We start from the raw sequence: 12,066 nt of genomic DNA, 5'->3' as shown, positions 1-12,066 counted from the left end.
TGTCCCTGGGATTGTCCCTGAGACTGACCTTGTCCACCGTGCCCTTGCCCCTGGGATTGGCCCTGCGACTGACCTTGTCCACCGTGTCCTTGTCCCTGGGATTGTCCCTGAGACTGACCTTGTCCACCGTGTCCTTGCCCCTGGGATTGGCCCTGCGACTGACCTTGTCCACCGTGTCCTTGTCCCTGGGATTGACCCTGTGACTGGCCTTGTCCACCGTGTCCTTGTCCCTGGGATTGACCCTGTGACTGGCCTTGTCCACCGTGTCCTTGTCCCTGGGATTGACCCTGCGATTGGCCTTGTCCACCGTGGCCTTGTCCCTGCGATTGGCCCTGCGACTGACCTTGTCCACCGTGTCCTTGTCCCTGCGATTGGCCCTGCGATTGGCCTTGTCCACCGTGTCCTTGTCCCTGGGATTGACCCTGCGATTGGCCTTGTCCACCGTGGCCTTGTCCCTGCGATTGGCCCTGCGACTGACCTTGTCCACCGTGTCCTTGTCCCTGCGATTGGCCCTGCGATTGGCCTTGTCCACCGTGTCCTTGTCCCTGGGATTGACCCTGCGATTGGCCTTGTCCACCGTGTCCTTGTCCCTGGGATTGACCCTGCGATTGGCCTTGTCCACCGTGTCCTTGTCCCTGGGATTGGCCCTGCGACTGACCTTGTCCACCGTGGCCTTGTCCCTGCGATTGGCCCTGCGACTGACCTTGTCCACCGTGTCCTTGTCCCTGCGATTGGCCCTGCGATTGGCCTTGTCCACCGTGTCCTTGTCCCTGGGATTGACCCTGCGACTGACCTTGTCCACCGTGTCCTTGTCCCTGGGATTGACCCTGCGATTGGCCTTGTCCACCGTGTCCTTGTCCCTGGGATTGGCCCTGCGACTGACCTTGTCCACCGTGGCCTTGTCCCTGGGATTGTCCTTGTGACTGGCTTTGTCCACCGTGGCCTTGTCCCTGGGATTGTCCTTGTGACTGGCCTTGTCCACCGTGTCCTTGTCCCTGGGATTGGGCCTGCGATTGACCTTGTCCACCAAAATGGTACGGCACTATTTGCGGGTGGCCCCAATTCCAACTTGGCACTTGTACTGGATAAACCCACTTTTTGTCTAATTCTGAAAGAAACATGCATTTAGATCAGGTTTTGCATTAAAGTAGCATTAGAAGAGGAGTGATAGATTTTGTCATTTTGTCTTCTGGCGGTTTACATATTTTTTGTGTTACACAGAACACTAGCTTTCTGTGTTATGGATCCAAACTTAACGAAATTATACTTTTCCTTTAAATATCTTTTTAATCAACAACAGCAGAATTTTATTCCTTACAGTTTCTATTTTTAAAATCTTTTGTAAACTTGTTATTTGTGAAAAACGGGAATTGTCAAAACAAACCTTGGTCGTCTTCTTTGTCTCGCTTTTCTGCAATTGTATAAAAATTAACAATAATTTAACATTTTAACAATTTATTTACTCGCAAAATATTATTTTAAACAAAACACTTTAAAGCACAACTTGGGAAAAACACAAGCGCTGGGAATTAATGTTGATAATAATGCAAATTAATTGTCCTGTAAAAACTTACCAACAGGAGCTGCGGCTGCTGCCACAAGCAGAATGGCCAAAATTGTGAGTTTTAAAATTGCCATCGTTACCTTTTCCTGTAAAACAAAAGCAAATTACTTCTTTTCCTTTTTGTTGGAATAATGAAACCGCACAAATATTTCTCACACTAATAAATAATTTGTAACATTGGCAAAACATATCAATCTTTTCTGCCATGGGCCAGTGAATTTATCTTCAGAATTATAAATCAATTTGAAACGTGTTTTTAATCTTCTCATGTAGCGTTTTTTTTTGAAAAAAAAAACAATTAAATCGATCATGCTGTGCTCTCAACAAACATATATTTTTCATATCTTTTGCCTTAAATCCAATATTTTCATCTTAAACGGGCCAATACTTTGTTGTAAAAGCGATAAGTGTAAAAAAACTAGCGCGTAGTCGTTTCCTACACGTATAGATCGCACCCTGACTTCCAATCCTCAACGAAACTTATTGCAAAGTTTTACGAAACCGCACAATTTATACGTTCAGTCCGCTATTGTGTTCCAACGTAAGAAAGACAAAAAATTCGTCAACGAGAAAGGCCTGTCGTGGACCGCCCACCATCTTTTGTTAAATATCTTGTTCATAGCTGAAGCGAAAAAGTTAACGGCCCGTTTACATTTCCTTTTGTAATTGCGGTTTATAAAAGAAAACACTGATAAAAATGCTTTGAATTCAATAGGCATAAAAGTATTGGTTTTACGTGTGTTATTTTGAATTTATCTCGTGCAAAAACTGTTTGAGAATTTATTCTGGGAATCATTTCCCATTCTGTTGCAATTTGGCCCTGAACGTAATTCTTAATTTGCTTTTATAGTCACTGATGATGCATTTAACGAAGCGAAATATATATGTCTAATTAAAGAAGACTGAAAGATTTTAACCTGAAACGAAAGTTTCTTAGACAGTTGCAAAAACTGTTTTTACACTTAGCTTGCTGATGTCAAAGTATTGTTATAGGCGTTTTCTTCAGGAAAATCAACGGTTGAATATATTTCTTTTTTTTTTATCGTTGAATAAAACTCGTGGAGATGAAAAATGTCCCACTTGCGTTATTAAAAAAAAATTCAGGATTGTTCTTTTGTTAGTCTTTTGCCACATAAAGGTTACTGGTCGTTTGTCAAAGGCGATCTTTATGAGCGGCAGCGAGATTTGTTTTCCAGGCGGACGTTGTTAACAGAGCAGTTCCCACAACTTATAAAATGAAAGTTCCTCCGAACATTATCGACTTGGGTGACGCCCGACTTTTCGCAAATAGAGATAAGAGAAGGCAAATAGCCAACAGCGTGCAAGAGAAGGGCACATTGCCTTCACTTAAAATTGACAACCGTCATCTATATACCTACGCGGTAAACATGGGGTAAGGGAAAAGGGCGTATTCACGTTTTCAAAAATATTACTAAACGTACGAATTTTTGTCAAATTTTCTTCTTTGATAATTTTAACTTTTTTACTTTATTGTTGACAAATGTTCCGTTTAGTAATATTATGTTTCCGTTAGTGCTTAAATTCTTAAAAGAGTGCATGTCTTTAAAATTAATTACCCTACTGATGTACAGTTTAGCTATCAATATGGAGTGGTTTAAATCACGATGTCTTTTTTTTGCAATATCTACATTGGCACAGATACAACATAAGCACATTAGTTATATTTCAAAAACCATATTGTTAACAGCTATATAGGTTATATACTGTATGTTTAAATGTGTTTTCGAATTCAAAAGTTGTCTTTTTCTTTCAAAACTAACAAAACAACAATGCTTTTCGCGTGTATACTTATCAATTCAATATATTAACGAAAAAAATTAACTGTGTTTTATCAAAAAGGAGCGTTGGAATTGTTCCAGGCGTGTATTTCGGGTCACCAAATAAACGACAAGCGCACAATCAATGTGCGCAGGTGGGACACGCCGCACAACGCAAACGGAGCACGGTCCGCCCCACTTTGGAACAATGCGGACTCCGATCACCAAACACTTGTCAGCGGGAACATTGATATTTGGGAACAGGGCGTCCACAGAACAAGTAGGCGGAATTTTCAATCAGATTTATTGCGACAAGCAAGTTGGTCGCCGCCGTCGCACGTACTTTAAACTGTCGCGAACGAATCAACATCGCTAAGGAGGCGACGCCCCAAAAGTTAACGTCGGTCGAAGTTCGTAAGCCGGCGTTTTATTCCCCGCGTATTCAGAAGACACGTTCCAGCAACTTTGCGACGCGCTCACAGATGTTTCCGGTTCGCAAACGTGGCAAGAGCTCTTTATAAAACGTGTTTTCATGTGCCATATTTTTAAGACACACTTAATTATTCAATGATAGTTATTCAATTACAATATAAGGTACTTCTTTGAGCAGGTCCAAGTCCATGGAAATTTTTTTGCCAGCATTCGAGCAAACGTGGGGTCAATAACAACTTTAAAAAAATTTTGAAACTCTTTTCTTACACGTTTAGAAGCATTGGATAAACCGACGTCATACGCGCAGCAATGATTGAGGTTCGATTTGACATGTTGTAGACTGTACAGAACAATGCAGTTAAGCAGGTAATTGACTCTACGGTGGTTATTGTGAATAAATAAAATACAAAGCAGGAAAATCTCTCCAAACCCGTATAACGAGATGTAAAAAGGGAAAGAGCTGCAGTTCTCCAATATTATGGCTTTTTTGCACGTAAAAAGGGCAACTTATATCAGAAAATGGCGAATATCCAGACTAACTGTTTTTGTTGTAAACATTTCCAGATAAACCGAGCTCCACTATGTATAGAAAAAGTTATTAATGTCTCGTCGCATAAATAAAACATTAAATGATTTATGATGGGTAAATCGGCCAGCATAAAATAAAGTTTCATGGAATTAATTAAACATCGCATTCCCTGCGCCAAAACTCAAACAACACTTGTTTTCTCAACGCCACTGTGTATTTTGGGACATGACGAGACGACGCCGCAAACGGAATTTCGTAAAACAGCGGAGCAGAAATAGAAAGGAGAAGATACCAAGATACTGTTATTATTTCAAACGAAAAAGGCATAATCGCTGCGTCCCGGGGGCATTGTGGGTATAAGGAGATTTCACAGAAATCACGTTAGCGTCCCCTTAGCGCCCACGTGCGGAGAAGGAATGTCACAGCGAGAAGCGGGAATGAAACTAAAAAAAGTAAGAGACAGGTATGTGTGTACCTAACATGCGCAAAGCGCCACTCTCGGAAAACGAGCTTCTTCATAAAAGGCAAAAAACAACAATCCAGTTTGACTAAAAGAAAATAACAGCTCAGGAGTACTTGCTTTCAGTCGACACGTAACACTGTTGTGGAAACATGGGAGGCGGTTATTTAGCCTTATATGATATTCCAATGTTTGCGTCATGGCAACAAAATATGGACAAATTAACTGCTGTCGTTGTAAGGGATCATTAAAGGTGAATGTGATTACATGAATTACACCCGAATCCGACGCACCATTTTGTGATATTTTGATTTCGTTTGCACGTAAGAAAAGATCAACCAGCAAAAAGAATGGTCTAGCGGTCGGTTGAGTGGGAGAACAGTTTTTTTAATTCAACTTGTTCCCAGTTGCAAAGACTTTTTTTTATGAAAATATGACTTCAGATCCCATCGAACTTGCGGAGGAAAACATGGTGACTGATGAGAAACAACACCATTTGTTAATTTACCTCAACTCAAGCGACAAAAATCTCGTTTTTGTTCAACAGATCACAGTTGCATTGGGACCTTGTCCCATACCAGCATACTTTCGAGTGTTCATGGCATAGCAAGGTTATTGCACGGTGGCCCTCTAACAGACCGAACACGACCAGTTGTCACGCTCTGCCACGTCACAGAAGCTTATCGACGACCGCCACGCCAGCGTAGGAACGACCCGTACTCATAGTGGTGGGAAGAAGGGTCCAGGAATCGGTGCGAGGGTTGTAATATTCGACTGACACGAGGTTACACGAGCCGTCGTCGCCACCGACCACGTAGAGAAGGCCGTTGACCGAAGCCACCCCTGATAAAAAAAAACGCATGGTAATTTTTAAGGCAATATCGTGCGATATCAGGCGAGTCAATGTTTAGTAAACGCGCGAGGGCAAGCACACATATTGGTAAGTAGACGGTGGGTCTTTTGGTAAATTATATTTCAAGCCCCAATTGTTGTAAAATACAGATACATCCTTTGCATACTTCTTTTTTTATACAAGACAGCATGCATTTTTTAATAATTGTCATGTCGAATTTACACAGAAAATCCACACAACATAAAGCCGAAAATGGCAGAGAACAAATAGATGTTGTCCCTCTGATATTCTTTATGGAAATATTGGATATGTCACTTGTCTGCACCAGTATGCATTACCTGCATTACGTCGGCACATGTTCATGTCACTGATTGGGCACCAGCTGTTGGTGGCGGGATTGTAAACTTCAGCGCTCTTCTTCACCAGTGGACCGTCGTGGCCACCCACTGCATACAGCAACCCGTCCACGACACCAACGCCTGCAACGCGTAATTACAAATGTGTTTTTTCTATATATTGAGCAATTTTTGTATGTAGAACTGCCCAAGGGCAGCACAAAAAGTAAACGTGCCAATTTCGGACTTGAGATACATCGTAATCTAGGCTAGAAACAAAACGATTATGTTAAAAGTTGGACAATGTAAATGCGTTTTTGTCCGCCAACACGTCGACGTTTTTACTTATGTAAACAGCATTTTTTTACCAGCCCCGCTTCGTCGTGTGCTCATCTCGGAAACGAACGACCATGCTTTGGTTACAGTGGAAAAGCATTCGACGGAGAGCAGACAGTTGCGCGACACACCGTCGTATCCGCCAACAGCGTACAGCAAACCTGAACAACAACCATATTAAACATACGAACACAGACGTGTGACGTACCACTACAGCTACACCTTGGTGCTTTTGAAATGTGGCAATAAGAGTTAAAAGTATAGTTCATTTTCATTAAGTAACATACCTCCAAGCACCGCTACACCGACGCTGCTTCGGCGCGTATTCATAGGGGTGATTGATCGCCATTCACCCACCTTTGGGTCAAACACTTCCGCAGTGTTGAGACCTGTTTACACACGACTGATGTTACCAACGTGATACAACACAACAGTGTTAAGTATACTGACTCTTGCTCGTGTTTATTTGGAAACTTATTGAGCTGATAGGTGTTGAATGAAGATGAGCTGATATGCGACGATTAGAAATGTGTCATATCTAAACTAAGTATATACTGAAAAATTGTGGTTGCGCTTGACCGAATGCACGGTAACAATAATGCACAGCTCCAGGAGAGCACAGTGAATTTTGCAAATGCACATTTTGTGTTTAATTTGGGTGGTAATAATGCATAAAAGTTGCGAGGTCGGCGGAAAATGTTTCATGTTGCACATCGCGCGTGCTGATCACCCACACATACCAGTAGAGCCATCAAATCCGCCAACAGCATAAAGCATATCATGTAGGACTGCTGCGCCCAATGTCGACCGCCTCGCTTCCATTGTGGCACCAGGTGACCAACAGTCCGTCAGCGGGTCGTATTTGTCCACAGTGCGAACTCTCAATGATCCATTGAAACCGCCCACGGCCCATATGCAGCCCTGAAGTTTAGCAATACTTGGTTATACATAGGCACTTGGTTATATCTTGGCACCAACACTAAAGTTGTCCAATATTGCCAATTGCCTGATGGTTGCAAACATTTGGACGTCCGTTGTCAGCAAACTGTCATTTTAATTGAGATTGTTACTTTAACCAAGATCATGCAAGTATGGTGGCATAGTGGTGACAAATGTGGATACAACGCAAGCAAGACATAAACTTGTCAAACACTAAACCGATGGGAAGACAGACTTACCTGGAAAACCGCCACGCCTGCCCTACATCGACGTGAAGTCATTTCAGAAACTTGCCTCCACCTGTCGTCTTTGAAGTCGTAACATTCTACAGATCGGATGGCCTTTGGTGCTTGTCCTCCCACAACATACAAACACTACAAACAAAATAGTCAGTAAATAGTAAATAGATTACACGAAACATTTTTGAAAGTATGGTGGTAATCTATGAAAACCGTTATCGAGATTTTCCCTAAATTTAAGCAAAACAGACATTTCATGCCGACATTTTTATGTCGAACCGTATACCCGATACAATGTAGTAAAGCGTCAATAAAAAATACTGCTGGGGAGTTTAAAATATTTTATTACCTTGGGCATTCCTTTAGGTGTCCGGGGTCGTGTTCTAGGTATTTTCATTGTCGCTCTGTGTTCAGCACTGAGGAGGTGATACTTCATTGCCTCAATCAAAAAGTCTTTGCAGAGGTCATTGTTCTTAACAAGTACCTCCTGTTCCACACGCTATAAAACAAAAGCCAAGGAAGTTAGCTGATAGTTACAACAACAAACCAATACATTATTTTATTATTTAACTATTTTGTTGGCAAACAACTACTAAAAAACCACAGATTTGTGGAAAACTGTTGAGCATTGATCGCAGTATTGGTTTATTTTGTTTATTGCATTTCATTTTACGGTGATATCTGAAGCGTAAGGCCAGCATAAATGGTGCAGATACAAAGATTTTACATTGTATTCAACAAAGAGCTTACCTCTACTAAGTAGTCACTGGGCATAAGTGGAAGGCGGACATGTTCCAACAATCGGGGCATGTATTGGGATCGATGTGCAAGATCACTTCGCACCCAGCCAACCACTGCTTCAAACACCTAATAACATATTAATTGTGACATGTCTGCAACACTTTTGTGTTGTTGTGGCCAGTGGTATTATTGCAAAAGATACTAAACAAGGTATTTACCTGAAACTATACCTTTGCTTGAGTACGGTTGGCAAATAAGTATAACACAAAGTTTCTAAATTAACTTACTTTTCGATTTAATGTAGAAAGTACATTCAGATTAGAAATTTATTGATACAAACAGAACTTAAAAAGCAATGAAAAAAGCACAAAACCGTTTTCTCCTGAATTATAAATGAATCACTTAGTAATATAGTTTAACCAGACCACGACAAAGCCTTACACTAAAAAATAACCGTTTACCATTTCTTCAGAAGAAACAGATAGTTGGTCACTGTTTATGAGTTCACAGACTTGCTCACATGTTAAATTGTGAAATTCTTCACCCCGCACAACATCAGAAAAATGTTGCTCTGATTAAAAAACCAAAATTAAACTGTATGAATGAAAATATACAAAAATTATCAAAATTAATACTTTATTTTATTCTATCATAATGCAGAATGGAAACTCTAAATATTACTCAAACATGAACCTGTAAATGAACGGGCATGGGAGAGAAGGTCTGAACATGCATGTATGTCCGCAAACTGTCGGATTCCCAAACAGTTGGAGGGGTGCAGTTGAGATTGCAAAAAACAGCAACAGGATTCACGAACAAATGTCAACTGTTAAACAAAGACATAAACATAACTGACAAAACAGAAAGCATTTTAAAATGATATCAAAAACTATGCATATAAATATGAAAGTGAAAGCTATATAAAAAAATATTTATCTGAATATTTTTCATGTATTTTCATAAACTGTCGTATATTATATACACAAAAAAATACATTTAGTTACACAGCTCCTGTGTTTGATTAAGGTTCACTGTCATTGCAGTCAAGGCTTTGCAGCCAAGCTGGAGGGGACACTTTTTTCCAACCTTGACTATCATGCCAGGGAACCTAAAATTTTTTTTTATTAAATTACAACACATACTTCCAGTAAGCTAGCAGCAGGAAGCAATGCTTGCACATTTTCCTCAGTAATTTCAATCTGGGCCGTATAAACATACTCCACAAGCTGAATCAAAGCCTTGCCCTCAATGCCTTTTAATTTAACCCTTTCTGCTTTGCTTTCACTCATTTTTCCTACATAAAGAGGGTTAGTAAAGAACATCAGAAAACAAGTGACATGCATACCATTGAACATAGCCATGAAGTACGGGGAACAAGAAGCCAATACAAGTTTGTGCACTGCTACTTCAACATCTCCAGCTTCAAGGATAACATCACACAGTACTCGATTTCTAAACAAATTTGCAAAAGAATTGGTTCAAGAAAATGTTTGATATTAAAACACTCCTTATGAAAGCTATCATATACTTTCTTAAGTTGTTCATCGCAAAGAAGGCTTCTTTCGGGTAAACATCATTTCGAAACTGTTGAGCATTGCTCTGCATGCGTCCAGTTTCCGATGTGCCCCCAGCAGCAACACAGGCAGCTGCAGCAGTGCTCTCACTGCATGACTCGAGCTCGGTCCCAAAAAAGTTCATTGTCATCATTTTGACAGGTTTGTGTGTCAGCTACAGCATGATGATTTCCTAGGACCAGTCTTTACTGAAAAACTCTTAGTAAATTCATATCTGTAAAAACATTGTTGCATGACTTATCATCGCAAAACGGTTTTAAATATTTAGCAACATAGGTCAGAAGGTTATAAAATTTTTATATTGCAAAGTTTGAAAGTTCCATCAATGGTGAGCGGTGATTGCGTAGATGGCAAGCAAACTAGCCAGTATTTTTTATGTTGACCCATTAATATAGAAATTAATTTTTCTAGCATGATAAAATTTTGCAAATTTCATCTTAGTTTTTTCAATCTATGTTTTACTATGTAAATCTTTGTAGCAGGGAGTTTCAAATTGGTGTGCAGTGAAACTGTCTCAGGTTATCATAAAGGTTTTATCAATTAAGAAATATTTCGGTATATATGATGTAAATAGCAAATATGACACTACAATATATAGTTATTGACTGACTATAGTATTGCTGTGTTAAGAGGCAAGAATATAATTTCCAATGTTTAATTCATTGGCAAAAAAAAATTAATTGCAGTTCTTAGAATTTCGCTGTGTAGCACTCTCTTCAAGCTTATAAAATTGACTTGTTTGTTCACCCAAATTAATCAGCAACTTATGACCATATGAAGAAATGTATACATATCTATGATCATATGTTATTACAACTAAAAACAATGGCTTGCATGTTTACATTACATGCCACTTTGTTTTTGACACTTCGAACTAGGTACTCTTGTGGATTTTGCTTCAAAGTTTTAAAGAAACAAAAATAATACAAAACCTTAAATTGGTATGCATCATAGCCTACAGTACTTAAAAAATATCGTTATTGGGTCAGTATCACAGACACAGTATCTTTAAATGAAAAATATCATGTATTATTGGATTTAAAACACCAGGCAAGGACAATCCCGGTTATTTGTATGATGCAACTCCAATCACTGCTATTTAATGTCCCTATAATTATATCACATATACAGAGGATCCAAGTACGACGTTACCATAAACAGTTTAAAAACCATTGCTTTATAGTACACATTATTACATCAAACCTGCATGTTCAGGCTGATTAGATTTTTATACCACTGTAACAAACATTTGTAATTAACATAAACATTTCTCACTGCTTTTTGAGTTAGGCCTACTACACAAAGGAATGGAATTTCTTGCCTGTAAATTGTAAAACAAACCAGTTGGGTACTTAGTTTTGTTGTCTTTTTGATAATAAACAAACACTATAATGGGTTTATTAATTACACTGCCTGCTGGTTAGACATTAGTCATTCTTCCAAAGACTACAACAGGGGCCGGGAGGCAATTGTCTTCTTTACGACCGGAAGAATTAACGTCACACAAACAGTCACAATTTGAAATTATTTACCGGCCGCATACAGGAACAGGAATTAAAATGATATCCTTTTTCAAAATCATAGAGTATTAGGATATGTTGTTTTCAGTGGGATTATTTTTTAATTTGATAAATTGCATAAAGTCAGTCTTAAAAAAAGAAAGAATGCAAACAACATACACTTTCAGAAAACAGAAAATAGGTTTACCAGTTTAAATATTGAGAAAGCCTAGTGCTCTAGTCGTTCGGACACGTGAAACGTCAGAAAAATAGATACATTCTTTTGTAGAAATGTATGTTTTGTTGTTATTGACCGAAGAACGAACAGGTCAGTAATTTACAAACAGTACAGCAGTGTTCCTCAACCGTCGGTCGGCGTTACTTTTTTACCGATCTCTTCAATAGGCCTATACATTCTTTGTCATTTAATAGATTTTTCTGCCTTTTCAAAAGAATATTTTTACTAATGTGTTCGGCTTATTACATTTTAGGTAAGATTTGAAAAACTTCGTCGGTCCGCAAGTGCAAATTGGTTAGAAACAATGCTTAAAATCATTGCTGGAATCCACTGTTTCACTGGATACAATCTTTTTGATTTCCAGCTCTGACGGTGTAAATTTAATAAAGACGTTTTCGTATAGTTGGTATGCCAGTCTACAAATTTTGTGGGGGCCAAATTGTTTGGTTTGGTTAATCTGATTTACACACGTTTGTCCGCCAAAATGATTTGGCGAATCCCGTCTTTAAAGAGCCCAATATTTCCTAAAAGGAAGGAAATTGATTGCAG

The 12,066-nt window shown here is 39.4% G+C and overlaps 1 protein-coding gene across 1 annotated transcript; it reads right to left on the bottom strand.

Annotated features, from left to right (window-relative positions):
- Nucleotides 1-4,508: 4,508 nt before the first annotated feature.
- Nucleotides 4,509-9,990, bottom strand: LOC145903885 (kelch-like protein 3). Its single transcript, XM_082992070.1, has 13 exons — nucleotides 9,735-9,990; nucleotides 9,552-9,658; nucleotides 9,349-9,500; nucleotides 8,900-9,032; nucleotides 8,668-8,777; nucleotides 8,216-8,332; nucleotides 7,815-7,964; nucleotides 7,466-7,600; nucleotides 7,028-7,208; nucleotides 6,575-6,676; nucleotides 6,320-6,448; nucleotides 5,955-6,095; nucleotides 4,509-5,606 (listed from the first exon to the last, which is right to left on the bottom strand). The coding sequence occupies exons 1-13, from the start codon at nucleotides 9,911-9,913 to the stop codon at nucleotides 5,434-5,436; spliced, it is 1,809 nt and encodes a 602-aa protein (XP_082848196.1). The 5' UTR covers nucleotides 9,914-9,990; the 3' UTR covers nucleotides 4,509-5,433.
- Between the last annotated feature and the right edge of the window lie 2,076 nt (nucleotides 9,991-12,066).

This window comes from Ascidia mentula, chromosome 5 (genome assembly GCF_947561715.1).
Source record: "Ascidia mentula chromosome 5, kaAscMent1.1, whole genome shotgun sequence".
NCBI lineage: Eukaryota > Metazoa > Chordata > Ascidiacea > Phlebobranchia > Ascidiidae > Ascidia > Ascidia mentula.
The sequence above is the reverse complement of the archived record's forward strand: the minus strand, read 5'-3'. Positions and strand labels throughout refer to the sequence as shown.

What these genes read in the sequence shown, in the direction of transcription:
- LOC145903885 (XM_082992070.1), bottom strand. Translation starts at nt 9,913, where the DNA reads ATGATGACAATGAACTTTTTTGGGACCGAGCTCGAGTCATGCAGTGAG. An exon ending in CTGCTGCTAGCTTACTGGAA is followed by an intron (nt 9,033 to 9,348) that starts GTATGTGTTGTA and finishes TTTGTTTAACAG; the next exon opens with TTGACATTTGTTCGTGAATC. An exon ending in CCATGCCCGTTCATTTACAG is followed by an intron (nt 8,778 to 8,899) that starts GTTCATGTTTGA and finishes TTTTTTAATCAG; the next exon opens with AGCAACATTTTTCTGATGTT.